This window comes from Phyllostomus hastatus, unplaced genomic scaffold, assembly GCF_019186645.2.
Source record: "Phyllostomus hastatus isolate PE091 unplaced genomic scaffold, TTU_PhHast_1.1 phas_contig_1, whole genome shotgun sequence".
NCBI lineage: Eukaryota > Metazoa > Chordata > Mammalia > Chiroptera > Phyllostomidae > Phyllostomus > Phyllostomus hastatus.
The window spans coordinates 24675429-24702657 of NW_025333498.1; the positions used below are offsets into that span (position 1 = coordinate 24675429).

Genomic DNA, 27229 nt, shown 5'->3' on the forward strand with positions numbered 1-27229 from the left:
AAGAATTGGATTGAATCTATAAATCGCTTTGGGTAGTATGGACATTTTGATGATGTTTATTTTTCCAATCCATGAACATGGTATATGCTTCCATTTATTTGTGTCTTTCTCAGTTTCTTTCTTCAGTGCTGTGTAGTTTTCTGAGTACAAGTCTTTTACCTCCTTCATTAGGTTTACTCCTAGGTACTTTATTTTTCTTGTTGCTGTAGCAAATGGAATTTTTTTTCCTGATTTCTGTTTCTAGTATTTCATTGTTGGTGTACAAAAATTCTTTTGATTCCTGAATATTGACTTTGTATCCCACTGCTTTGCCACATTTCGCTTATTAGGTCAAGTAGTTTTTTGGTGGAGTCTATAGGATTTTCTATGTACTATCATGTCATCTGCAAACAATGACAGTTTTACTTCCTCCTTTTTGGTTTGGATGCCTTTCATTTCTTTTTCTTTTCTGATCACTGTGACTAGAACTTCCCATACTATGTTGAATAGAAGTGGCAAAAGCAGACATCTTTGTCTAGTTCCTGATCTAAGTGAGAAAGCTTTTTAGTTTTTGCATGTTGACTATGATGTTGGCTGTAGGTTTTTCATATATGGCCTTTATTATGTTGAGGTATGCTCCTTCTACTCCTACTTTGCTGAGTGTTTTATCAAAAATAGGTGCTGTTTGTTACTTATCAAATGCTTTTTCCACATCTATTGATATAAGCATGTGATATTTGTCTTTCCTTTTGTTTATGTGGTGTAGTATGTTTATTGATTTGTGGATATAGTACTATCCTTGCATCCCTGAGATGAATCCCATTTGATCATGGTGTATGATCTTTTTAATGTATTGCTGGATGCAGTTTGCAAATATTTTGTTGAGGATTTTAGCATCTATGTTCATTAGCAATATTGGCCTATAGTTTTCTTTTTTGTTGTGTTTTTATCTGGTTAGGATTAGGATGATGCTGGCCTCATAAAACGAATTTGGGAGTCTTCCCTCTTGTTGGATTTTTTGGAATAGTCTGAGAAGGATAGGGGTTAGCTCTTCTTTAAATGTTTTGTAAAATTCTGTGAAACTATCCCCTGTAGGGCTTTTGTGTGCCAGGAGTTTTTTTTTATTATTGCTTCAATATCCCCTTTCTTATAGATTCACATGTATGTGGCCAAAGGAACAACTCCATGTTTTCTAAAAGACCTAAAGAACATATAGCAGGTGCCTCTCCTCTTTCCCTTTGTTAGTCATTTTGGTGACTTACTGAAAGATGGTGATTCCGATTGAGAAGTGTGTTTCATATTTTTAAAAATCATTTTACATCTTTTCAAATTGAGTACACTTTCTATTTTTTTGTCTGATATACCCATGACACCTCTCCAGTTAACAGGAGGAAAGTATGTAGTAAAAGGCAATATTACAAACTGAAAAATAACAAGAAATAATAAAACTAACTGGAATCTACCTTTATCAACTTCCAATACTCCTTTCTATTTCTTATTTTACTTACCCTAATAATATATGTGTCTGCCTTATTCCTCACATTAGAAATTGCTATAATCTATCCTTATCTTACTTTCAATGACCAAGGTCCAACTCTGATCCTACCTAGCATCCTGCCTAGCATTATTGAATCATTTAAAACTTATTGTTAACTAAAAGCATTTGGGGAATTACAAATTCCAGAGGAAACTTTAAACTATTTATTGTTTCCATTTATACTGGTCATGGTAGAGGTCACTGCCCAAGCCCTCCTTTACTTCAAACTGTTTTCTTCCATCCTATTACCCAGTGCTTGGCAGGTAAACCATAGAAGCTGGTCCAATGGCTTAGCTGTTGACTGGATGAGAGGTTGGAGCCTGACCCAAGGAGAGGTTATTCCTAGGCTGACAGCCACCCAAGAGGATGTGTGGTTCAAAAGGCTGTGCTCAATGGTGGTGACAGTATTTAGCTAAGCATGCCAAACTCACTTCCTCTGGAATTTGCCTAGGAGAATTGAGTGACTAGATGGTCAGTTGAAAGAACAGGTTGATCTACAGAGAGAAGCCAAAATTCCACGAAGCAAAGATAAACTAGTCATGATAGACAAACAGAGCAAACATCCAGGGCTATCTGGAACCCTGCCAAGTTGTCTAGTCCTATATCCAGTATAGAAATACTTCTAACAACTACCCCTGCATATTTCTAAGAAGCTCAAGGAAGTTTCTCTTACTAGCAAGCAAACAACACCCAGCCCCCTACTTAGCCTCCATCATCTCCAGTAACGCTATAAAACAACACCCCTGCCCAGTGGTCATGCCTGTTCAAATATCTCCAGTAGGAATTTACCACTCAAGATATCCCAGTATATCTCTAGGTTTCAATTATACAGGCATTCCCTATATAGAGTAAACACTAACCCCCTGAATCTTATATTCTTCAGCTAGTCAACGATTCACAAGAGCTTTCATCATTCTGATTCCTCTCTTCTGAAAATGTCTAAGTTTATTTTCCAAACTGTGGCTTCCAAAGGTGAAAAATAATAGTCTATGAATGTGTGGCATGACCAGCACAGATGGCCTGGACTACCACTTTCCTCTTTCTGTGCAATATCTTGCAAGTAACTGTTGCCTAAGGCTGCAGTAGGCTTTTTTCAATGACATTATTGAATCATTTAAAACTTAATGTTAATTAAAAGCATTAATTTGTTCTGAAAGGAGTTTAAGATAAACCACATGTTCCCACCTTGTACCGATATAATTTGTTTTCTGGATCCAAGGTTGGGATGTTAAGTTTACAAATTAAATTTCATCTTTAATAGGCTAAAGTTTATCAGCTTCCAGTCTTCCTTCAAATGTCCCTGACCACTCACCCCAGCCTTTTATGATGAGTGGATCCTCTTAGCTTATGTCTATTTCAACTCATTTGGTATATCACTTGTACTGCCTAATCAAGTTATTCATCATTTAATGAAGGTTGACTCCAAAGGTAATACATTTATTTTCAGAAATAATAAAGTGTTGTACACAAAATCTCTACTTGTAACCAGCAATGTTCAAAACATTTTTTAAAAATGTGAGCATACCCAACAGATCATACACTGTTTTTCTGGTCATTATGCATAAGCTTCTGGACATGTGACTTGTGTGGGACTGTGCAATGGAGCCTACTATAGTTCCCCTTCCTTATAGAGGATGAGTGGATAATCCCCTGAAGCCAGAATGGATAATTTTTACCTCCACTTGCTCATATTTTGGGTATTTTGAGCATCTACTAAGCATTCATAAGACGGACAGTGCCTGTCACAAATGGTTCACAGGGTCATTTGGCTTGAATCTTCAATGCTCAATAAATCTCAGATTTAGACCTTAACTCTAAATGAAATTATACATACAGCTACAGATATACATTAAAGAGATTAAATTTAATCATAATCAACTTTAAATACTAAAACACCACCTCACTGTTATACATTATTAATAACTACAGTTTAATATATCATGTAATTATCATGTGAATAACAGAATCCTATTATGCTGTATTTTGGATTCAATAACAGAACATTAATTTGTTAAATAAAAACATTTAAAGCTGTGTCACAGTTGTGTGTGATCCTTTCCTATAATTTCCTTATTTTTTTTCAATATTCTGGTTGCATTAACAAATAGAGATGGGCCAGGCCTTTCACAGTTTCTCAGACGCCCTTGAGTCAAATGAGCATCTTGATCTTGTTACTGAAATGTTCTCCTGATGCTCCTTATTTCTGGCCACATTAAACTCACCTTCTCTTAACAACAAGATTTTTTACTAGCTGATTTCTCTTGAGATTGTTTCTCTATTTGGTAGATTTTTAATGAGCAGTAGTAATTACATGAGTCACTATGCTAGGTTCAGTGAAGAAATAAAATCATCATCATCAATAGGAAAAATATAAATGTGATCCTTTCCATGCTCACAGGCAGTCTATGAAGGAAAGAACTAGGTATTATATTTTAGCAATAAATAAAACTACCTGAGACCAGAAACAAAGAGAATCAGATTGAGACTTAAAAGAAGTTTGCCAGCCCCATATTTCTACATGTTTGGTAATCCAGGTTCTAGTCACGAAGTTTCTTTTGGTCCCTCTCCTCCCACTCCATGATTTTAACCCCACTTGCTATTCTTTGTCATAAAGAGTATTTCTGTTACACATTATGCATGAGAAGACAATGCTCTAGCTAGGAGAGGACACACAGTCATAACTGTCATTTGCTGCAAGTTCTTGAGGTGACATAGTCTATAGTACTGTCAGGCTGAGCCTCTGATCTTCCTAGCCAGCTCAACTGAGAGGTACATAATTTCCTTTTTCCCAGTTCAGTTCAACTGACATAGGATTGAACTATTGCAATGAAACTTTATTGAAAAAATGAAAAGAGAAAGATCAGTATAGGTAAATCAGATCTTATTTATTCTAGTATAACATTCAAAGATTCCCTTGACTAAAAGGTATGAAAGGACATATAGCATCCAATTGCATATCTTTTACACTGTCACTTTATATGCACTTGGAAATATTTACTGAGTGATGAAAACTGGTACCATTTGGGGACAAATCTCAGCTTGCTCACCTAATATGTTTCATTATGTTCTTCACATGTAGTGGACATGAAGTGGCTAATGTATAAGAACCGCTCACCTCCAGCTATTGGAGCTTGGGAAATGGTTCTGATCTTACAAAGTGAGCTGCAAACATGTAGATCAAATTGGAGTTTTGATTCTTGGTAGAAACACTTCTTTGCATAGAGACTTAAAGTTGCATTCTTTATCACATGTGCAGAAAATATAGTCAGTAGAGCAGAAGATGCTGAGAGTGCACTCAGGACAGGGTCAGAGCTACAGTTTGGCTGAGTCAGTACTCAAGTTAATGATCAAAGACTAATAGTGATTCTCTGGGATAAGTGATGTAGACTCTGAAGCAAGACATGGACAACCAGTACTGACCAGACACCTAAGGATCTAAGAATGAGACCAACATGGGACCCAGAGAAGGGGACCCATATCATATCAACAGAGAAAATATTATCTTGGCCATATTAGCCAGAGTTCCTTTTCACCAGTTCACTAATGGGGATAAAACTAAAAGTATCAGAATCTAATGACTTATAGCTTATTATGTATGCATTTAACAGTAAACTGTGTATATTTATTAATACAAAATTTAATTAAGTACAATGAAACTTCTTATTCTTTCCACAAGGACTCAGTTAAAGAACCTCTTTAGATGTTGTTATTTAAAAATATCTGGATTGGATGAAGCCTTTTGACTACTAGAATCACAGTCTTGGTACCCATAGGAGGTATTAATAAGGGTTAGATTTCTCTATGAATGACAGAAAACTCCAAATAACAGTAGTTTAAATAAGATGAAAGTTTATTTCCTTCTCACATTACCTGAATAATTCAGATCGAGTATATCCACCAGAAACTCAGGCTCCTTCTATCATATTATTCAACCATCTTTGATATGAAGTTTCCAACAGATGTTTGGTTCAGGATAAAACTCCAGCTCCAGCCATCATATTTCTGCACTCCACTAGTAGGAAGAAGGAAAAGTGAGGTAAAGGTATTAACCTTCTCTTTAAGGATATACATTTCACCTACATCCTCTTTGTCAGAACTTAACCATAACCAACAGCAAGCGAAGATGTGAATTTTATTTCTCTTTTTAGGTGGCTATGATCCAGACAAAAACCAGAGGCTCTATCATGATGGAAGAAAGGAGGACAGCTATTTAGAGCCAAATAGCATATAGTAGCCAAAACTTCCTCTACATTATACAATTTTGGCTGAACAAAGTATTTTTCTGTTTGGATATAGTAGCAGCAAACACTTATTGAAAATGTATTGTGTCCCAAGAGATTAATCAAATTCTTTTAAAATAGTGTTATGAATTAAATTGTAGACCTCAAATAAGATACGTTGAAGTTCTAACCTCAGTATATTAGAATGTGACTTTATTTAGAAATAAATATCTTTGCAGGTGTTGACAAGTTAAGATGAGATCATTAGGGGGTTTGATTCCAATATGATTAGTGTCCTTATAAAAAGGGGAAGTTGGACACAGACATGCATAGAGGGAAGAGTATGTGAAAAGACAGAGAAAATGGCATGTGGAGTTGGAATGTTAGAGTAATACATCTATAAGCCAGGAAACATCAAAGTTTGCTGGAAAACCACCAGACGCTAGGAAGAGGCAAGAAAAAAATTTCCCCTTATACATTCCAGGAAGAGCATGGCCCTAATGATACCTTGATTTCAGACTTCTGGCCTCCAGAACTGTAAAAATAAAGTTCTGTTGTGGCTGGCGTAGCTCAGTGGATTGAGCATGGGCTGAGAACCAAAGTGTCACAGGTTCAATTCCCAGTCAGGGTACATGCCTGGGTTGCAGGCCATGACCCCCAGCAACTGCACATTGATGTTTCTCTCTCTCTCTCTATCTTGTACCTTCCCTCTCTAAAAATAAATAAATAAAATCTTTTTAAAAAATAAAACAAAATAAAGTTCTGCTGCTTTAAACCAACCAGATTAACAAAGTTTGTTACAGCAGCTATAGGAAACTAATACAAATAGGTTATCTCACTGAATTTCCACAACTACTGCTCTTAATTCTCTTTCTATAAATAAAGAAATTAGGTCTCAAAAACTTAAGGCATTTGCCAAGAAGCCTTAAGCTTGAATCAAACCTGGGGAGGGGGCAGTTTTGGGATTTTTTTTGTTTTGTCTTTTAATTCTACAGCTTTCAGGATAGTGGCAGAATAGGCAGATCTCCTTCTCCCAGAGCCAAACTGAATTCAACTAAATTGAAAAAAAAAAACAAAAAACCCAACCCTCACTGACCAACTGAAGACTGAATGAAGAGGAAGTTTCTGACCAAGGAGCCACAAAAGAAGCCATGTTGAGACTGCACCCGCACATGAGCTTGCATGCATGACCTCACAGTCAGCCAGTCTGAGGGTCGATCCCATGCACTCATAGGGCAACAGCAATCAAGACTCAATTAAAATAAGAAGGCCCACAAAACCCAAACAAGGGATATTCCTAGAGCACCCAACTCTGGAGATCAAGGAGAGTGCACCACTGAGTCCCACAGGATACTTACTACATAAAGCCACCCATGAAGACTGGGAGTCATAGCAAATCTACCTAATAAATAGAAAAAAATGGGGCAAAAATGGGGACAATTATAACCACACAGCAATAAAAATTGTTTAAAAAGAATAAATAAATAAAGAGAAATAAGCATAAAGAAATAGCCAAAATGGGGAGACAAAGAAACAGGCATCAAACGGAAGAACAGGAAGAATCTCCAGAAAAAGAGCTACATAAAAGATAGGCAAGCAATTCATCAGATACAGAGTTCAAAGTAATGGTTATAAGGCTGCTCAAGAAATAGTGAGAAGTACAAAAGCATGATAAGAGACTTCGAATCCATGAAAAAGGACCAATTGGAAATAAAGAAGAATAGCATATCTGATATCTGATATCTGATATTCTTCCCTACACTGGGAAGAATAAAAAGAAGGTTGGATAAAGCAGCAATTTGGAAGACAGGTAGGAAAAAACACCCAATCAAAGCAGCAAAAAGAGAAAAAAAGACTTTAAAAGAATAAGGATAATTTAAAGAAAGTTTGGGACAACATGAAACATAACAACATCTGCATCATAAGGGTACCAGAAGGAAAAGAACGTGAGCGAGGGATAGAGAACCTATTTGAAGAAATGGCATAAAACTTCCCTAACCTGGTGGAGGAAAAAATCACAGAAGTTCAGGAAGTGTAGCATCGCAAATAAGATGAACCCAAAGAACCAAAGAAGACCACACCAAAACACATCATAAGTAAATGTCTAAAGTTAAAGACAAAGAGAGAATCTTAAAGGCAGCAAGAGAAAAACAGTTGATTACCTACAAGGGAATTCCCATAAGGCTATCAACTGATTTCTCAACAGAAACACGGCAGGCCAGAAGGGATTTGTATGAAGTATTCAAAGTAATGAAAAGCAGAGACCTGAAACCAAGACTAATTGATCATCAAGGCTATCATTTAAAATTTAACATGAAGTATCTCTGGCTAGTGTGGCTCAGTGGACTGAGGGCCGGCTTGTAAACCAAAGAGTCGCTGGTTCAATTCCCAGTCAGGGCACATGCCTGTGTTGCGGGCCAGGTCCCCAGTGGGGGACACATGAAAAGCAACCACACATTGATGTTTCTCTCCTTCTCTCTCTTCCTCCCTTTTCCTCTCTGTAAAAATCAATAAATAAAACCTTTAAAAAATTTAATGTGAAGTTAAAAGTTTCACAGACCAAAAAAAAAAGGGGAGCTGAAGAGGCTCATTACCACCAAACCATTATTGCAAGCAATGTTAAAGGAACTGCTTAAAATACAGAGAGAGAAGAACAAAGGTATAACAAAAAAATGACAATAAATATGTACTTATCAATAATAACCTTAAATGCAAATGAATTAAAAATCTAATCAAATGGCATAGCTGAATGGATAAGAAAACATAACCCATATGTATATGCAGTCTACAGGAAACCCACATCAAAAGAAAGGATTCACACAGGCTGAAGGTAAAGGGATGGAAAAAATATCCCATGCAAAAGGAAATAAACAAAAAAGCTGGGGTAGCAATACTTATATCTGACAAAATAGACATTAAAATAAAGGCCATAATGAGAGACAAAGAAGGTCACTATATAATACTAAAGGGATCAATCCAACAAGAAGATATAACCTTGGTGAACATATATGCACCCAATATATATAAAGAAAATCTTGATGGACTTTAAAGGAGAGATTGACAGCAATATAATCATAGTAGGGCATTTTAATACCCCACTATCATCAATGGATAGATCATTCAGATAAAAAAATCAAATGGAAATAGTGAATGTACATGATACACAGTAGATAGGACACATTTAATTCATATTTACAGAACATTTCATCCCAGAGCAGCAGAATATACATCCTTCTCAAGTGTATATGGAACAGTCTCAAAAGTAAAGCACATGTTAGAACACAAAATAAATCTTAACGAATTCAAGAAGATTGAAATAATATCAATCATTTTCTTGAATCATAATGACATAAAACTGGAAACTACAACAAAAAATTCAAATGTTCAAACACATGGAGGTTAAATAGCATGTTATTAAACAATGAATGGGTTACCAATGAGATCAAGGAAGAGATAAAAATTAGCTGGAAACAAATAAAAATCAACACACAACAACCCAAGACCTATGGGACACTGAGAAAGCAGTCCTGAGAGGTAGTTCATAGCATTACAGGTCTGTCTCAAGAAGCAAGAAAAATCTCAAATAAAAAATCTAACCCTATACCTAAACAAATTAGAAAAAGAACAATAAATAAAGCCATGAGTAAGTAAAATCAAGGAAATAATAATGGTCAGAGTGGAGATAAATGACCCACAGACTAAATATATATATAAATCAATGAAACCAAGATCTGGTTCTTTGAAAAGGTAAACAAGATTGATGAACCTTTAACCAGGCTCATTAAGAAAAAAAGAGAGAGGAGACAAACAAACTTAGAAATGAAAGAGGAGAAGTAACAACTGATATCTAAATAATACAAAGGATAGAAAGAAAACACTATGAATGACCATATGCCAATAAATTGGACAATCTGGGTGAAATGGTCAAATTTCTAGAAACAAACAATCTTCAAAAACTGAGTTAGAAAGAATCAGACAACCTGAATAGACTAACAGCTAATGAAATTGAGACAGTAATCAAAACAAAAAACTCAAAGCAAACAAAGGCACTAGACTGGATGGCTTCACAGGTGAATTTAACCAATCATTCAAAGAAGAACAAACAACTATCCTCAAACTAATTCAAAAAATCTAAGAGGGCAGAAAACTTCCACCTTCTTTTTATGGGGCTAGTGTTGTCCTAATTCCAGATAAAGACTCTACAGAGAAAAAAATTATATGCCAATATCCCCAGTGAATAGAGATGCTAAAATCCCCAACAAAATATTAGCAAATCAGATCTGGCAATGCATTAAAAGACTATACACCAAGATCAAGTTGAATTTATTCCAGGGATGCAAGGTTGGTATAATATTCACAAATCAGTAAATGTGATAAATTGCATAAACAAAATAAAAGATAAAAATCTGGCCTGGCTGGAGTGGCTCGGTGGATCCAGTGCTAGATTGCGAAAAAAAGGGAAACCAGTTTGACTAGCAGTCAGAGCACATGCCTGGGTTGCAGGCCAGATCCCCAAGTAGGGGCGTGCATGAGAGGCAACCACACATTGATGTTCCTCTCCCTCTCTTTCTCCCTCACTTCCCCACACTCTATAAATAAATAAAATCTTGAAAAAAATTAAAAAGATAAAAATCCTATGATCATATTAATTGATGCGAAAAAGCATTTGATAAAATCCAGCACCCATTTATGATAAAAACTCTCAGCAAAGTGGGAAGAAAGGGATCATACCTCAACATAACCCCAATAACTATTACAACAACAACAATAAAAATAAGGTACCTAAAAATAAGTTTAATCAAGAAGGTAAAAGACCTGTATTCAGAAAATTATAAGACACTGAAGAAAGAAATGAAAGAAGATACAAATAAGTAGAAGATATACCAAGTTCATGGATTGGAATAATTAATATAATTAAAATGTCTATACTACTCAAACAGTCTATAGACTCAAGGCAATTTTTAATAAAATACCAATGACATATTTTATAAACCTAGAACAAATATTCCAAAAATGTATCTGGAACCACAAAAGACCCCAGATAACCTCAGCAATCTTGACAAAGAAGACCAAAATTAGAGGAATCATGCTACCTGATCGATGGAACAGAACTGAGAGCCTAGAAATCAACACATCTTATGATCAATTAATACTTGAAAGAGAAGGCAAGAGCATAGAATGGAATAAAGACAGTCACTTCAATAAATGGTATTGGAAATATTGAACAGGTACAAGCAAAAAAATAAATAAATAAAAGTGAAACCAGACTGCCAACTTACAACATATACAAGAATGAACTCATTATGAATAAAAGACTTAAATACAAGTCACAAAACCAAAAAAATCCAAAGAAGGAAACATAAACAGTAAAATCTCAGACATCTCTCGAATCAATATTCTTGCAGATATATTTTTTAGGACCAGAGAAATAAAGAAAAAACTAAACAAATGGAACTATGTCAAACTAAAAAGCTGCTTCTTCAGGCCAAAAGAAACCAACAATAAGTGAAAAGGGAATACATTGTATAGGAGAACATATTTACCAATGATACAACTGATAAGGGGATAATTTCTAAAGTGAAGAATTTTTACAACTCCACACCAGGAAGAAAACAAACCAATTAAAAAAATGGGCAAAGGACCTGAATAGATATTTCTCCAAAGAGCACATACGGATGGCCCATAGACATATGAAAAAAAGCTCAACATCATGAGAGAGCTATAAATTAAAACCACAATGAGATATTATCTCACACTTGCCAAAATGACTACCATCAATAAGTCCACAAACAGCAAAGTTGGTAAGGATGCAGAGAAAAAGGCATCCTCATGCACTGTAGGTGGAAATGCAGAGTGGTGGTGCAGCCACTATAAAAAACGGTATGGAATTTCCTCAAGAAATTGAAAATGAAATGGCCTTTTGACCCATTTCTGGGAATATATCCTAGGAATCCTGAAATACCTATTCAAAGGATATATGCACCCCTATGCTCATAATAGCATTATTTACAATAGCCAAGGTCTGGAAACAATCCAAGTACCCTTCAGTAGATGAGTGGATTAAAAAAAAGCTGTGGTAAAAGACACATGGACAAAAACTAGGGGGTGGGTGGTAATGGGAGGGAAGTGGGGAGGGTTGGGTAGGTGGGCTGGAATAGGAGTAAAAGGGAGAAAACTGTACTTGAACAATGATTTTAAAAAAGCTGTGGTATATTTACACAATGGAATACTACACAGCCCTAAAAAGAAGGAAATCTGGACTTCTAGTCAAGATGGAGGCATAAGTAAACGCAACTCACCTTCACCCAAAACCACATCAAAATTACAGCTAAACCATAGAACAACCATCACTTAGAACCATCAGAATTCAAATAGTTGAATGGAAGTCTTGTTACAGGGTGCAGCCAAGAGGGGGGACCCCAAATGGGCATTTGAAATGGGGTCCAGAACTCAACGTGTCCAGGAGATTTTAGGATGTTCTAACCCCACCCCCAGGATGTGGGTTGGGGGAAGGGACAAATGGAGCAGGGCCATTGAGAGCTGTTTTACATAGCAACAGCCTTGCAGCTAACCTCTGGTGTGGTCATTTAACATATCTGTAGCCTTTGGCTAGTCGCTTAGATATGTTAAATAGCTGTGGCCATGCTCAAGGCCAGGGGGATGGAAACGGATCTCCCCCCAAGATGGGACTGGGGGGCAAGTCCCCCGAGTTACAGCGCCTGCGTGGGAGCTTGGAGATGATTGGCTCCATGACATGGGGCCACACCTGCCCAGACTCATGATGGCAATCCAGTAAAGCTGGAAGGATATGAGTTCTGGCATGTGAAGCTGAGTGTGGGAGGAGTCGGAAATGGAGCTGCAGAGGAAAGTGGCACGGGGATTTAAAACCCAGAGGCAGCAGCCCTGAGAGGGAGAACCATGCAGCTGTGGAAGTGCAGAGAGGATCACAGCCCTGAGAGAGAGAACCACGCGGCCTGGACAGAGTGGGGACTCTCCCTTCCCGTGCCCCTGGGAGAGAGGACCACATGCCTTTGCCAGAGTGGGGAACCCCCCCCCAAGCTTTAGAAGGGGGAACCACCACCTGGTTTTAGCAGAGATCCCGGCGACTCAGCTGAGGGTTCCAGGAACCCAGGGAGGTTTCCCAGTCGAGATGGAGTACTAACTGGGAAGAACCAGAGGACTGCCTGAGCCATGGACTTCTATTTCCTTTCCTGAGATATGGTACTCTGGACTGGGCAAAGGGGAAAGGAAGGAAAGACTGTGTGTGTTTGTGGGTGTTTTGGGGGACTTTGGGATCTTTGATAAAGACATTAGGTCACTACTTTAAGTTTGTATAGCATTAAATAAACATTTCCTTTCCTTTTCACGAATCTCTGGCATTGAGAGACATCTTTCCTCGGGCGGCGGACATAACGGACCCGGGGTCTTCTTTCAATAATAGTATATTGTCCCAGGCCCCCCTTGTTTGTTCTGTAACAGTCTGACGGCTATGGAATTAAAGAAACATCCATCCAGAGCGGTAGGAGGGACAGAGATGCAGAGTGGTCTGGTTCCACATTCATGTGTGGTGAATAAAAATTTGGGAAGGATATCTCAGGGGTGAGGATTCTCAGCCCCACACCAGGCCCCCTAGCAGAGAGTCCCAGTGCCAGAAAGATAAGTCCCCATAAGTTCTGGCTGCAAAAGCCTGCAGGGATTGAGTCAGTAGAAAGGACTTCTGGAGTCCCAAGCAGTTCCTCCTAAAGAACCCACACATGGACTTACTCAGGCTCACTCCCTCTGAACTCCAGCACCAGGATTACAGCTTGAAAGGCACCAGTGGCATACAGGGAGGATGGAGTGTCTGGCATTGAGGCAAGGGCTGGGGGACAGCTTTATCCCAAACAAAAATGTGGGCAGAGATCATTGTCCCTTTTCTGAACCCTCCCCGAACAGAGCCACAGAGATGACAAGTGAGTGCCATATCTGAGACTCCATCAACCTGGTTAATACTTTTTTCCCTGCCCTGGAGATCCCCTGAGGTTCTGTCCCACCCAACTTCCAGACCCACCCAAGCTGTTAACAGTGGCTGTTCCATATGAATAGCTGGTCTTGGCTCTTGCTTCACAACTTTCTAAATCTTCTGAAAGAAGCAACTGCTAGCCTGAGTGAGTGCCCAACCCCCATACATCTTTCTAAATGACCCCCGACCCAGCACTAGGAGCAGCTAGTTTTGGACCACAGTTTGGCTTTCCCTGGGAATGTGCAAGTCCAGCACAAGTAGCATCCATCTGCAGATTGCTTTATAGCTCATGCAGGGTGGTCCCAAGCAGAACACCTGTTAAGGCAGACCTTGGCCTGCTCGACCTGGGAAACTGTAGAGCCTATGCACGCAGTGGACAGCTATAGACCACATTGGAACATCACCACCCCGCCCCTGAACATCTGATCCTCCACAGGGGGCAGAGGTTGGTGGTCAGTGGACATAGCCAGACCTTGCAGCTAAATGGACTGAGTAATTCCTTCCCATTGACTTGCCAATATCAATTAAGCTTCAACTACAAGATTCAGCATACAAGAAGGGCACACCTCAAGTATCCGGTTTTGGGTGATAGAGGAGGCTGTGTCACTGGACTCTACAGGATATCTAGTACATTAGGCCTTGCTACCAAGACAGGGAGTCATAGCAGCTCTACCTAATACATAGAAACAAACACAGGAAGGCTACCAAAATGAGGAGAAAAAAAAAAAACATGGCCCAAATGAAAGAATAGATCAAAACTTCAGCAAAAGAACTAAACAAAGTGGAAATAAACAATCAGTTGCAAAGTTCAAAACACTGGTTTAAGGATGCTCAAGGAACATAGTGATAACCTCAAAGGCATACAAAAGATCCAGTCAGAAACAAAGGATTCAAAAATTGAAATAAAGAGCAATTTACAGGGAAACAGCAGTAGAGTGAAAGAAGCTGAGAATCAAATCAACGATTTGGAACATAGGGAAGAAAAAAACAACCAATGTGAACAACAAGAGGAAAAAAGAATCCAAAATAACAAGGACAGTATAAGGAGCTGCTAGGACAACTTCAAGCATTCCAACATTTGCATCATAGGGGTACCAGAAGGAGAAGAGAAAGTACAAGAAATTGGAAATCTATTTGAAAAAATAATGAAAGAAAACTTCCCTGATTTGGTGAAAGAAAAAGACATGCAAGTCCAGGAAGCACAGAGTCCCAAACAAGATGGATGCAAAGAAGCCCACTTCAAGACACATCATAATTACAATGCTAAAGGTTATAGATAAAGAAAGAATCTTAAAAGTAGCAAGAGAAAAGAAGTTAGTTACCTACAGGGGTGTTCCCATAAGACTGTCAGCTGATTTCATATATATCTATCAACAATTGAATCTAAAAAACAAACTAGGCAAACAAGAAGAACAGAGACAGAATCATGGATACCAAGAGGATTTTGATGGTTGCCATATGGGATGGTGGATGTGGGGAAATGGGTAAAGTGGTGAGGGGATTAAGAATTACAAATTAGCAATTACAGAATAGCCATGGGGATATAAAATACAGTATAGAAAATGGAGTAGCCAAGGAACTTATATGCATGACCCATGGCTCCCGTGTGGGGATTGCCTGAGAGAGTTGGGGGTGCTGGGTGGAGGGAGAGCTAAGGGAGAAGACTTGGGTCAACTGTAATAGCATAATCAACAAAATATAATTCTTTAAATAGAGGGAAATCTTACCTTTTGTGACAGCATGGGTCTGGATATTATTATGCTAAGTGAAATAAGCTAGTTAGAGACAGGTCAATTACCATGTGATCTCACTTATATGTAGAGTCTAATTAACTCAGTAACCTAAATAAACTGATGAACAAAATAGAAACAAAGACATGGATACATGGTACAAACTGACAGCTATCAAAGGAAAGGGGAAAGGGCCATATGATAAAAGAAGGTGAAGGTATTAGCCAAAAAATATATATGCAGAACTCATGGACACAGACAACAATGTGGTGATGCCAGAAGGAAGGGGGAGTGGAAGCTGGGTAGAAGTGAGCAAAGGGGGTAAAAGGGGACATCTGTAATAGTGTCAATAATAAAAATAATGAAAAACAATGAAATAAAGAGTAATTTAAAAAAAAAACAACACAAATCCATATTTTTAGATCTCCATCCCTTCTCAGCTTGGATACCACTAGAGAAAGCTGTGAAGTGTTATGCAGATATTAGGTGGGACTATTATCCCCATGAACTTCTCTTGCATAGTATTGTAACTTATTCAAATTGGGACGCTTTTAAGAGTGAAAAAGATGCTGTTTATAATCACATTGGGACAAGAAGCCTAAGCAGGACAGTCTTGGACAAACCAGGGCTCACCGTCACATTAATTTAAACTCAGTCCTCAGTGCCACGCTCTCCCTGACTTCCATCCAGATATGACATTATAATGGCTTTACATAATTCTAATATTTACAGTTAGAAAATAATAAAAACACCTGAACTATGAGGTAATAATAACATGCTATCACAAGAATAAGATATTCTTTGATAATGAGTAACATATTGATCAAAGAAGAGAGTTTATAAGAATGATTTTGCAAGATGATTAATGCAAAGAAAAAAGGAAAGAATACACTCTGATTAGTTAGCCAAAATTATCTGAGGAGTCTTCCTGACCTCTAAAGACTAAGGACACCTACATCTGGAAAGCTGAGGATGCAATTAAGGCCCTACTTGTTGCAGCAGCTAAGCCAATAACCTAACATCATAGAGAATATCAAGCTTCCATTTTTACAAAAACAAAATATACCCTTCTTCAGATTCCTAAGGTTGAGGAAAAAGTAACTTCCCCAGGGATGTGGATTGAAATTTTTTATCTCTATTCTCAAATTTGAACCTTAATAATGTCCAAATGGAGTCAGGTTAGCAGTCAGAAGAGCTTTATTAATTCAGACTTCTGCCAATAGAGAGCCTTCTGGGTTATTACTAAGTGAGGTAAATGCTATTAGAGGTCAGGTAGCCTAGACGGTAACTAAATAATGAAGAAAAGTAATAATCCCACATGAACATAATATACCATATTATATAAATTATATAATCTGTAAAAAATTCAAATTAAGGCTCTCTATGTTTCTGAAAGTCTGGCTTCTGTAGTGTCAGTCTGGGGCTAGGACAGACTCGATAAAACTGCTTATGTGCATGTAATATGCATTTACCCTCTACCTTAAACACTGTAGTAAATGTAAACATTACACAATGTAAACATTTGAGTAAACTATGGGGTCCTAAAACGCTAACTGTGTTTATCTCTGCATGGGTGAACTTCCAGTGATTCTATGTACCGCCAGTCCCATTCTTTCTTCTTCATGTTTTCTCATTGAGACTTATAGCACTTTTGAAATTCTATTAAACAAATAATACTTTTGAAACTATAAAAAAGGTCTTTAAGATATATCATTAAAATGTGTATAACAAAACTTCTACTTTCTGGTCCAGCATACATGAAGCTGGGACCAGAAGCTGGAATACTGCACTCCAACCTAAAAATAAGTGAAAAGCTAAACATTTATGGCTATAAATGATGAATTAAAATATAAAGCATGGATGGAAAAGATATACACTACTTTCATGAACTGGATGACTCAGGATGAAGGGGAAAAAAGGAGGACCAGCAAAGGGGTTCTATTGTGATAGTAAATGTTTATTTTTGCAATTTGAAGAAAATATGATAAAATGTTAACATTTGTTAATTTGATGGTGGAGAGTATATGCTGTTTTATAATTCTCTTTTGCTTTCTCATGTTCTTAAAATGTTTTATAATTTTAAATAAATGTCTATGTACCAGAAGCTCTTAAAGTACCCTATTTTGCAATGTGTAATGTGCACTCCTGTTTTTGTGTGCATTATGCACAGGATTTATTATACCCATTATTATACCCATGGTATGTAATCATTAATCCTGCATATGATGTGCATCCTTATTTTTCCCTCAAAAATTTGAGCAAAAGCGCTCATTATGCATGGCAAAGTATGTGTTTGGTAAGTACCAATGTTACATTACCACACACACTCTCCCTGAAACTGTTCTCTATGTATTCTATCTTTCTGTAATTGAATATTCTCTGGGTCTTTCTCCTCATTCGTAAGATTAAAGGGTGAATAAAACGTCCTTTATGATTCTTTCTAGCTCAGATACTCTAGGTGTCTTCCCTTTCCCATCACCTTACACCCCAACGCCCCTCCTTTAAGGTCACTTATTGAATCTGTTATCAATCCATCTTCCTTTCCCCTTTTTAAGTCTCCTTTTCCGAAAAGTCACAGGTAATATTTGACCAAAGCATGCTGAGTAATCGAGTTTGCTAAAACTCTAGAAAAGTTGTGGGTTTTCTTTTTCATTTAAAACAAAAGCCTTGCGTTTTCATCTGCCCTCTTTGCCATAGAAGAGGTGCAGGGAGGAGGAGGTCACAGAAGAGATACTCCGTGGGGGTGGGGGAGTGCTACTGCATTCTTACCTGGGCATCAATCTCCAGCCAAGGAGCAGCTAATTTGGAGATGGGCTAAATTGAGGCCACCGTAACTCTGTGCAATCTGGGCAGGCACGGTGGGCGGAACAAACTATACTTTGCAACTGGAGCTGGGGTGGGAGTGGGAGAGAGGGCTGCCCAGATCAGAAACATCTTGTGGCATCTTCGCAGGAGGAGGGAGGTGCATTTGGCTGGGCAAGTCTCTGGGAGAAAAGTTCTCCTGCTGAAGCAGCCAAGAGAGCTCTGAGCTGCAGTCTGCGCCGCCCACCGAGGTGCGGGGGTGGGGCCAGTGGCACCGGAGCAACAGCTGGGTCCAGCTTTCCTGCTGCACGCCGACCCAGCCCTGCGAGGTTTCAGATGAGGAAGGTGTGGCTAGAATAAGGTATCTAAGACAGTGAACCTTCCACCTGCTGAGGACCAGGGTGCATCCATGGGCTACCAGGGGCAGCAGCCTGTCATCCCGCCACAGGTAAAACTGGAGACTGGGGCAGGTTCTGAAGCCAAGTCCCCTCAAAGCTTCATTCACCCTGCAACAGAAGCTGCCTTACCTTCACTTGGGGGTCCTGGTTAGCACCACTGAAAGTTCTCTGGAAGAAGCTTTGCCTTGATTTGACTTTTTTCCCCCCTTGCCAGGAAATTTTCAATGTAACCCTTTTAATTCTACAAAATCACATCATTGTCTCTCTAACTGATGCTGTACTCTGGGGTTCCACGTAGCATCCATGTACTTGGTGCAGCTTTAATTAGGACATTTTAGGATGGGTTTTGTTTGCAAAACTCTGTTGAGTTACTACCTGTAATTGTTACTCTATTATTATTCTCATCATTTTTATAATCATGATTGCCATTATTATCATTACGGCATTATTGATATCGTTTTCATCTACTATATTGCATATTTAACACTTTTCTGGTTTTGAACTAGTAAATATTGGTTTAACTTTATTCATTATTGGCCATTTTATATATTTAAATAGAGCGATCTGGATGACAAAGAACTCCTCGTTTCTGAACATAAGCACAAAGAGAAAACTTGTCGTGAGTCTGCTGCTGTTTTTAATGTTGTCAACTCTATTATAGGATCTGGTATAATAGGTAAGTGTTGCTTTGTTGTTTTTAAAATTTTAAGTGAAAAGGGCAGATTTAAGACTCTTATTGTTAGTGTTCATTAATTTTTTTAAAGATCTTAAATGATAAAATTGGTAATTGTCTTCCATAAGAGCCTTCCATTTCTTCCTCTATAACAACAGGCAGCAAGCACATCAGTCCCTTTTCTGCTGAAGATGGGGTTGCGACCTACACTCTCCGCACAACTGAGAGCACCCTCCACATGTGTTAGGTTAGGTGGAGCTTCATATAAGACACACTGAAAATTTTTTTTCACAGGCTGCATGGACAGTTGACAATGTTCCCTAATTTACTTTTTCCTCCTCCTCAAGTGTCCATCATTACTTGAATCACCTTTCTATGACCTTCTAAGAGGTGTAAAACCTCCAGATATATGGAAATATTGTACAAAATTTTAATGTGAAAATATACCAAACTTGTGAAAAAATAAATTCATACAATAGTACTTTACCCATTTATATAGTGTTAAATTTAAAGTACAAACATAGTAATTTATATTCATTTTAAGTATAATTTAATCAATAAATAGAAATTGGTTTTAAAAAGTGAATGTGATTTTTTTAGTAAAGGAGCCAATCATAATTGAAAAAAATGAGCAGCTCATATTTTCCGAATTTGAGACAGGGACAAAATTAAGTACACTGCATTATAGTTATAAAGGTAGTTATTTTTCCACACTTACTATTTTTTTGTTATTTGAAAACATCCAACTTAAGAAAAAGTAGGGACAAAACAGAATCATGTAATACTCATTGAGAATATTAGTTTTTGTAAAGTTTTGACATTTTAGTCACAGTCATCATTGAATATTTACCTGAACTGAGTGATGTGTACTTTTGTTTTACTTGTTTCCAAATATAAATAATTTTCTTCAAATAGTACATCAAGTGCAAGTACCTGAAGCAAAGTAGTAAAAAATAGGGTACAAGACTTGTTTGAAATTTTGCCTCCATGTGCCACAGAGGTGCAGGCAGCTCTTTTTGGCAGAATTCCAGACATAATTCCTGATTTTAAAACTTTAAGTTCATCCATGTCAGCAACATTTAAAGTACCTCTTAATTATGCTCAGCCAATTTTCTTCTTTATTTTTAGAGAAAGAGAAGAAGACGGGAGAGAAAGAAAGAGAAACATCACTTTGTCTTTCCACTTATCCATGCATTCATTGGTTGCTTCTTGTATGTACCCTGACCAGTGATCAAACCCTTAACCTTGGCATATCAGGACAATGCTCTAACCAACTGAGCTGCCTGGCCAGGGCCAATTTTTCAGAGAGTAAAATGCTGCATGGAAATATTTTTAAATATTTTATGTCTATAATCTAAAATTGTTCATTTCCCCCCAAAAATTCATAAGAAAATATTTCATATTACCCCCTTCAGTTTTGTAATTTACTTTTGCCTTCTCATTTTTCTCCCCTTTTCCTACATGGTTGCCCATTTTAGTCCTCATGTCTCATCACCCTTCTGTGCTCTTTTATCCCCTGTGCTTTCCCAGGCAGCACTCTCCATATTGACCCTCCCCTCCATGAGTGGGTCATATGATCCCCTCACCCTGATGTGAACATAATTTGTATGAACTGGCACCTATCTTTTATTTTCTGCTATCTTATTCATATTCCATCACCTCATAAACTTGCTTTCTGTATATGTCCTTATCTTATAACATGTTATTCTGAAATAAGTATTAATATGCTAACATTTAATTTTAGTAGTCATATGCACTGTTTATAATTACATCATATAAATATCTCAGTGTACTTAGCCTATTATATACAAGAATTGGGAAAAACTTCTGTATTTCTATATATTTTATTAATGTGATGGGTGGGCATTTTATGTTTTTCCAGGATTGCCTTATTCAATGAAGCAAGCTGGCTTTCCTCTTGGAATATTGCTTTTATTCTGGGTTTCATATGTTACAGGTAAAATACTATGTAATTGCTAATTGTTGCAACTTAATTTGCACAAGTACTATTTTATGCACACACACACACTCATATACACACAGCCTGTCATTGAATTTACTAATTGTATTGGATCGAAGAATCCTAAACAATTTAGACATTTATGTCTGAGAAAATTTACTTTTCTTGCTAATCCTCTGAAGATTAGAAAAGCATTATATATTGTATTACCAAGCCTAAATCCTTTTCATGTGCCCTTTCATTTTATGAAGAATGTGGTAAGAGTCCAGGAAGTCATTTTCAAGGCTGATTAAAGCCAAGACAGCTATACTTTGAAAGTGCAGTTGTCAGGACTTCCTTTCCCACGGGGACCATGGGCAGGTGCACATGAGTGACAAACCTTCTCCAGCTGTTTGTGCAGGTGTTCCCACCTTGCCCATGCCTGCTCAGGTTTCCCACCTGCCACTGTCTTTAAGTTCAGCAATATGATGCTTCTATACTACTTCTCTTCTGCCTCCACTTTCCATGTAATGTGGTCATTCACAGCCAGTCTAAGTGCAGACTATACAGCTCATAATCAGGTCCTCTTTCTTTTGTCCTTATCCCTGCCTTGCCATCCCTCCCACTCACCTCATGACAAATGCAGGGTCTTGCCTCTACCTTAGGATGACTGTGGGAGAGGCAGTAAGACACCACCTGATGTGGTTGATGCTAGGGTGGCTGCTATGTGTTGTCACCTAGATGTGTTTTTACCAGGTAATGCAAAACACCTTAGCTGTCCCCTTCTCCAGAGTGTTGACCTGGGCTTCAGTGGTACCACCTTCCAGTGGTACCACCTTATGACCCCAAGCTGCCATTTTCCAACAGCCTTTAGCCAATACCTGACTGATACAGAAACCTTGCCTCCAGGAGGGACCAACATATGGTGCAGTTGGAGCTCCAGAGTACCACCACTGCAAGGCTAAGCTACAGCTGGTCTCTGCCTGGGACCCATCCTTCCTGATGTGCTTCTCCTGCCCTATCATCTCATACCACTTCCCCTGGGAGCTCTCCCTCTAATCCCTCGCCTAACAATCTGTCTAAACTCTGCTTCTGGCGACCCTACTCAGATGCCATTTCTCATAAACTCTCAGGCTTCCAAGCCCAGCCTATAACTGTTGTTTTTCCCAAGCTGAAGAAGAAAGAGAGTAAAGCATGTAGAAGATAGAAAAGTCATAGCTGCAAAAGCACTGGGCTCTTTTCCCTTTGCTTTCTTCTCTCCACCCAAAATTTAAATTGCTTTTAGCTTCTATAGCTCTTAATTTTTAGCTTAATTTGTAATTTAGTAATGTGGGATCTATAGCTTTGTGCTTATTTAGAGTCGCTGGTTTTTGAAAATTGTATTCTGTTCCCAAGAGCGTTTATCACACTAAAAAATCCCATTGAAGGATTTACCTTTGTCCTTTTTAATTTCCTGCTTCCCAGTCAATCAGCACTGACAAATAATTAATTCCCACCCAGGCATAATAACCATGGCTTATTTAAGTGCATTGTAAATATGTACGCACATGGAAAAAATTAAAATGTGTATCACCTAAGAATTCAATACTTAAGGAGAATGACCAGTTTACTAAAGCCAAATCACATTAAACAAAAATAAATCATGCCATGATAACTTTCTCAACTGATATTATATATAAACCTACAGCAATTACTGTGAGCAGTCCTTTGCAAGGTCATATATTGCAAAACTATTAATCACTGGAAATTAGTCTTACTAATTTGGTTATATGATCAAAATCCTAAATAACTTTGATAAATAAAGGTAACAACACAAAAGAAAAAAGTATATAGACTATGATTCATTTGGTTTTTAAATAGGCTTTTAAGAGGAAAATTTGCAAGTAGAGTATTATACTAAAATTTTCTTTAAATTGACACTGTAATTACACAATGATTTGTCTTTAGTGTTACTCTTTTGTCTTTCTAAGGCCTCTAATGAGGTATGACCAGTTCAATGGGTGTTTTTTTCCAAGTTCTGTTTCCATGTTTGTGAAATGTTGAGAAGCAAAAATAGAATTATAAATATTTATAACAAAGTGTAAATTGCTTTAAGATTTTTTATTTGTTGATTAAAGTAAAGTAATTTTTATTGTCCAAACATACAGAATGATTTAAAAGAAAATTTTCGTGTTGAACAATATAAACCCATTGATGGGTTACCTAAAATTGGTATATAATATATTTAAAGTGAGATCAAAATGTTATAGTGATTGATATTTGAGATACCTAAAACTTTTAAGGTAATATATTTATAGCCTTTATTTTACAAGCAGATTAAATTATTTACATTTATCATTGACTAAATTTTTAGCAAATTTTTAACTTCATGCAATACATTTTGAACTTTTATGAAACAGCGTTTTCATTCCAAGCATACAGTTTTTCACCAAAAAATTTACAACAGCTGTGAAATTGGGTACCTCCTCTCTGTTAGTCAGGTTTTCATTGATTCTCTCTTTGGTGAGTAAGTTGCTGTTTTACTACATTTATCATCTGCCCACTTTCTAACCAGTCCTCTGTATTGCAAGAGTTATCTTTATCCGACCTTGGCCTGATCACTATTACTCCCCCAATCAAAGCATTGCAAGACTCTATAATGACAACAGAAAAAATTATTGCATTCAAATCCCTTCATAGTGTAGTCACAGTCTGAATTTTCAGTCTCATCTCCAACTACTCAAACCTCTCTTTCAGCCTGTCACCAACAGTGCTATGTGTGAACCTTATGTTTTAGCTATTTTGGACTATGGCATCTCTCACATACAGAATATGCTTTCACACTGCCTTTCCCACGGACAGACCCCTGCTTGACACTTTTTCTCTTTTTTTCTCTACCTGGTGAAATCTTATTCATCCTTCGAGGCACTACTTAGCTTTTCTGTGAAACTTTTCATAATTTTAAAAAAAGGAAGTAGAATTAATTGCTATGCCCTATGTGCTTGCAGAATATTTTAAAATATATTTATTGGTCATTTATCAAATTAAATTTGAATCCTGCTCTATATTGATCACTGATTGATATCAACAATATTTACTGACACTGCTGCCATTGTAGCAATGAAGAGCATTATTCCTGCCTGTATGCAGCTCACTGCACAGTGTCAGGCAAACAAAAATAAATAGTGACAATACTTCATTAAAAAGACCATAACAAAAATAGGTACATAATCATAGGAACATAGTCATTTAACACAACCTCAAAGGAGCATACATGTTTTGGAAAGAAGCAGATACTTCCACTAAGTGTTTATGAAAATATGTGAGTGAGTGAAGAAAATGGAAGGTTACTTTAAGCAGGTGGAAATGTAGAAATACAAAAGGGAACTGTGTAATTACTCAGTCTGGTTAAAGTGTAGGGTTGATGTTTGTACGTAAGTAGAGGGACATGCTGGTAGAAAGGTCTGGAGACACACTTATGAAGGTTCCCATGAATGGCTCTATCATTACCAAAATTCCCTGAGGACTGCCTAGATGTTGAGCATAAAGCCACCACTATACTTAATCCTTCTGACTCCATGAAATAGGTATGCCCTTTCTACTTTTATGGAGGAGGAAACTGAAACTTAATGGATTCAAATGACATGCCCAAGGTCTACAGCTACTTCCAGCAGAGTTGAGATTTTGATTAAGTTCATGGATTCTAGGGCCAGACTGCCAGGGTCCAAATCATGACTGCTCCAATGCTGGCTCTGTGAAGTCTGTCAATTTGCTTAACCTTCTGTGCCTCATTTTTCTCATTTATTAAATGAGGGGTACCTAGAATTGTTGTAAAGGATAATCAAGTTAATATATGTAAAGAATTTTTTAAAGGGCCTGGCATGCAGGAAGTGCTGGGCCAATATTTGATAGTATTTTCGTGTTTGTAATATAATAATCCAGAAAGGTCAAGTCCTCCACTCAAGGTCACACACCTAATACATAATGTTTTCTGCCTCCTGAAAAGGAGTTGATTTTTATAAGAAGGCATTAGAGGAGCCCTTAGAATATTTTAAGCAGAGCACATAAATCTAATAAGATTTATGATTTCCCCATCCAAGGGGAAATCTTGAAAAAATCTTAGTAGATGTCAAAAATGTTTTGGTAGAGGGTGAGATTGGTGAATGAGAAAACTATTTGGAGGTTATTGCCATAATCCAGATGGTATGTGATAAAGACCTAAGCCCTAAAATAAAGCAAGCTAGGGGTTAGAAATGAGGGGATACAGTAGAATAATTTATGATGCAGTAATGGATTTGGTGACCAAAGGAATATAGAAGATGATGAATAATGAGAAGCCTACATGATTCTCAAAGTATCAATTTTCTGTTGATACTATTCACTGATCAGAGAAATATGGATGAAGAAGCAGGTTCCAGAACAAATATATAAACTAGAATGTGGATATTTTAAAACTGAGATGTCTATGAGGTCTCCAATGTGAAATGTGTACAAGGCAGCTAGATATAGATATCTGGAGTTTTGGAGTCTGGGCTAGAGATATAGATTTGGGTGTTACTAACATCTATAGGAAAATTGAAACCATGCACATGAATGAGATCACAGTAAGCCATCTTGAAGAGTGAAAAAAAGTCTAAGAATCCAGAATAAAAGAAAACTCATATAAAACTGAGCACCAATGGCCAAAAATAGTAGGAGGAGTTCCAAGAGAAAGTGATGTAGCAAAGGCCACAGGAGGAAGGTTGAAAAAGAGGGGAATGGTGAACAGGAAAAAATTGTCACTGAAAGAGCAAATAAGATTAAGATTCAGGGCATATGAATTGGATTTATCAACTTGGAGTTTATTGAAGAACCTTAAAGAAGTTTCCATGGTGTGAGAGGGATTCAGGGTGGAAATCATACTAGAATTATTTGTATTTTCATCTTTGTCTTTTAACACATTTCCAAATTATTTAAAGGACAAAAAATAACAAAATCACCTGTGGTGAAAACACGAGCAACAGAAAAGAGTGCAAGAATCACACCTTGTACATAGCTGTGTACCTAATAAAACTGCATTGTCATTCAGTAGGTTACGTCATTCACTAGGTTCATTGCGTTAAATGAAGGAAAAAAGAAAAATATTAATTTTTAATTAATAATATCTATGTAATTATATCTTCAATTTCAACTTCAAATTGAAACTTAAATCTCTAAAATGTGAACTAAAAAATTTTTACAGTGCTCCCTCAACTCTAGTTAAAAATTACTATGAAAATAGTTATAAAATAGTTTAAAATAACCATAGTTTTTAACTATGGCATTGTTACCATAATGATAAAATAAGGTTACTAATTGTACTTTGTTATAAAACAAATGATCTGAGTCTCCTAAATCTGTTTTTATACATGCTTAGAGCATTTTTCCTTTTTTGTCTTCACGTGGTGAATGCATATGAAATATCTGATCACCTACAATGTGTGGCTTGGCTGTTGAGCCACATCCTGTTAATGGTCATTGCATTGGCTAGCTTGAGACGTAAAATGAAATACTGACGCTTAACTGTACTCTGCGTATTTTCTTCTGCCCAGTTCATCTCATGGATGTGTTAAGTATACTTGCATCTTGGTTGAAAAATAAATAATTGGGAATAGTACCATTTCACAAAAAGTAATATTTTATGGGAAGGAAGTAAGCCTTGCCATGTTGATTTACTGTCACATTAAATTAACCTATTTTTTTTAAAAAATGTTCCCTTTTTATGTGAGTCAAAACATGAAAAACCTTTGTATTTAATGTAATCTAACATTTATTTAATTGTTATTTTTGCCATAGACTTTTCCCTTGTTTTACTGATAAAAGGAGGGGCTCTCTCTGGAACGGACACTTATCAGTCTTTGGTCAATAAAACCTTTGGCTTTCCAGGGTATCTTCTCCTCTCTGTTCTACAGTTTTTGTATCCATTTATAGGTAAGATCAATGTGAAGATGC

The 27229-nt window shown here is 37.3% G+C and overlaps 1 protein-coding gene across 3 annotated transcripts in view; it reads left to right on the plus strand.

The window, feature by feature from the left end:
- Positions 1–18599: 18599 nt before the first annotated feature.
- SLC38A11 (solute carrier family 38 member 11) overlaps positions 18600–27229 on the plus strand; it is a 46713-nt gene continuing 38083 nt past the window's right edge. For all 3 annotated transcript variants that reach the window (XM_045825326.1, XM_045825503.1, XM_045825408.1), the window contains exons 1-4: positions 18600–18718; positions 19227–19344; positions 21224–21298; positions 27074–27208. In XM_045825326.1, the coding sequence (XP_045681282.1) occupies positions 18680–18718; positions 19227–19344; positions 21224–21298; positions 27074–27208 (367 nt within the window). In that variant the 5' untranslated portion in view covers positions 18600–18679. The remainder of the gene's footprint in view (positions 18719–19226; positions 19345–21223; positions 21299–27073; positions 27209–27229) is intronic.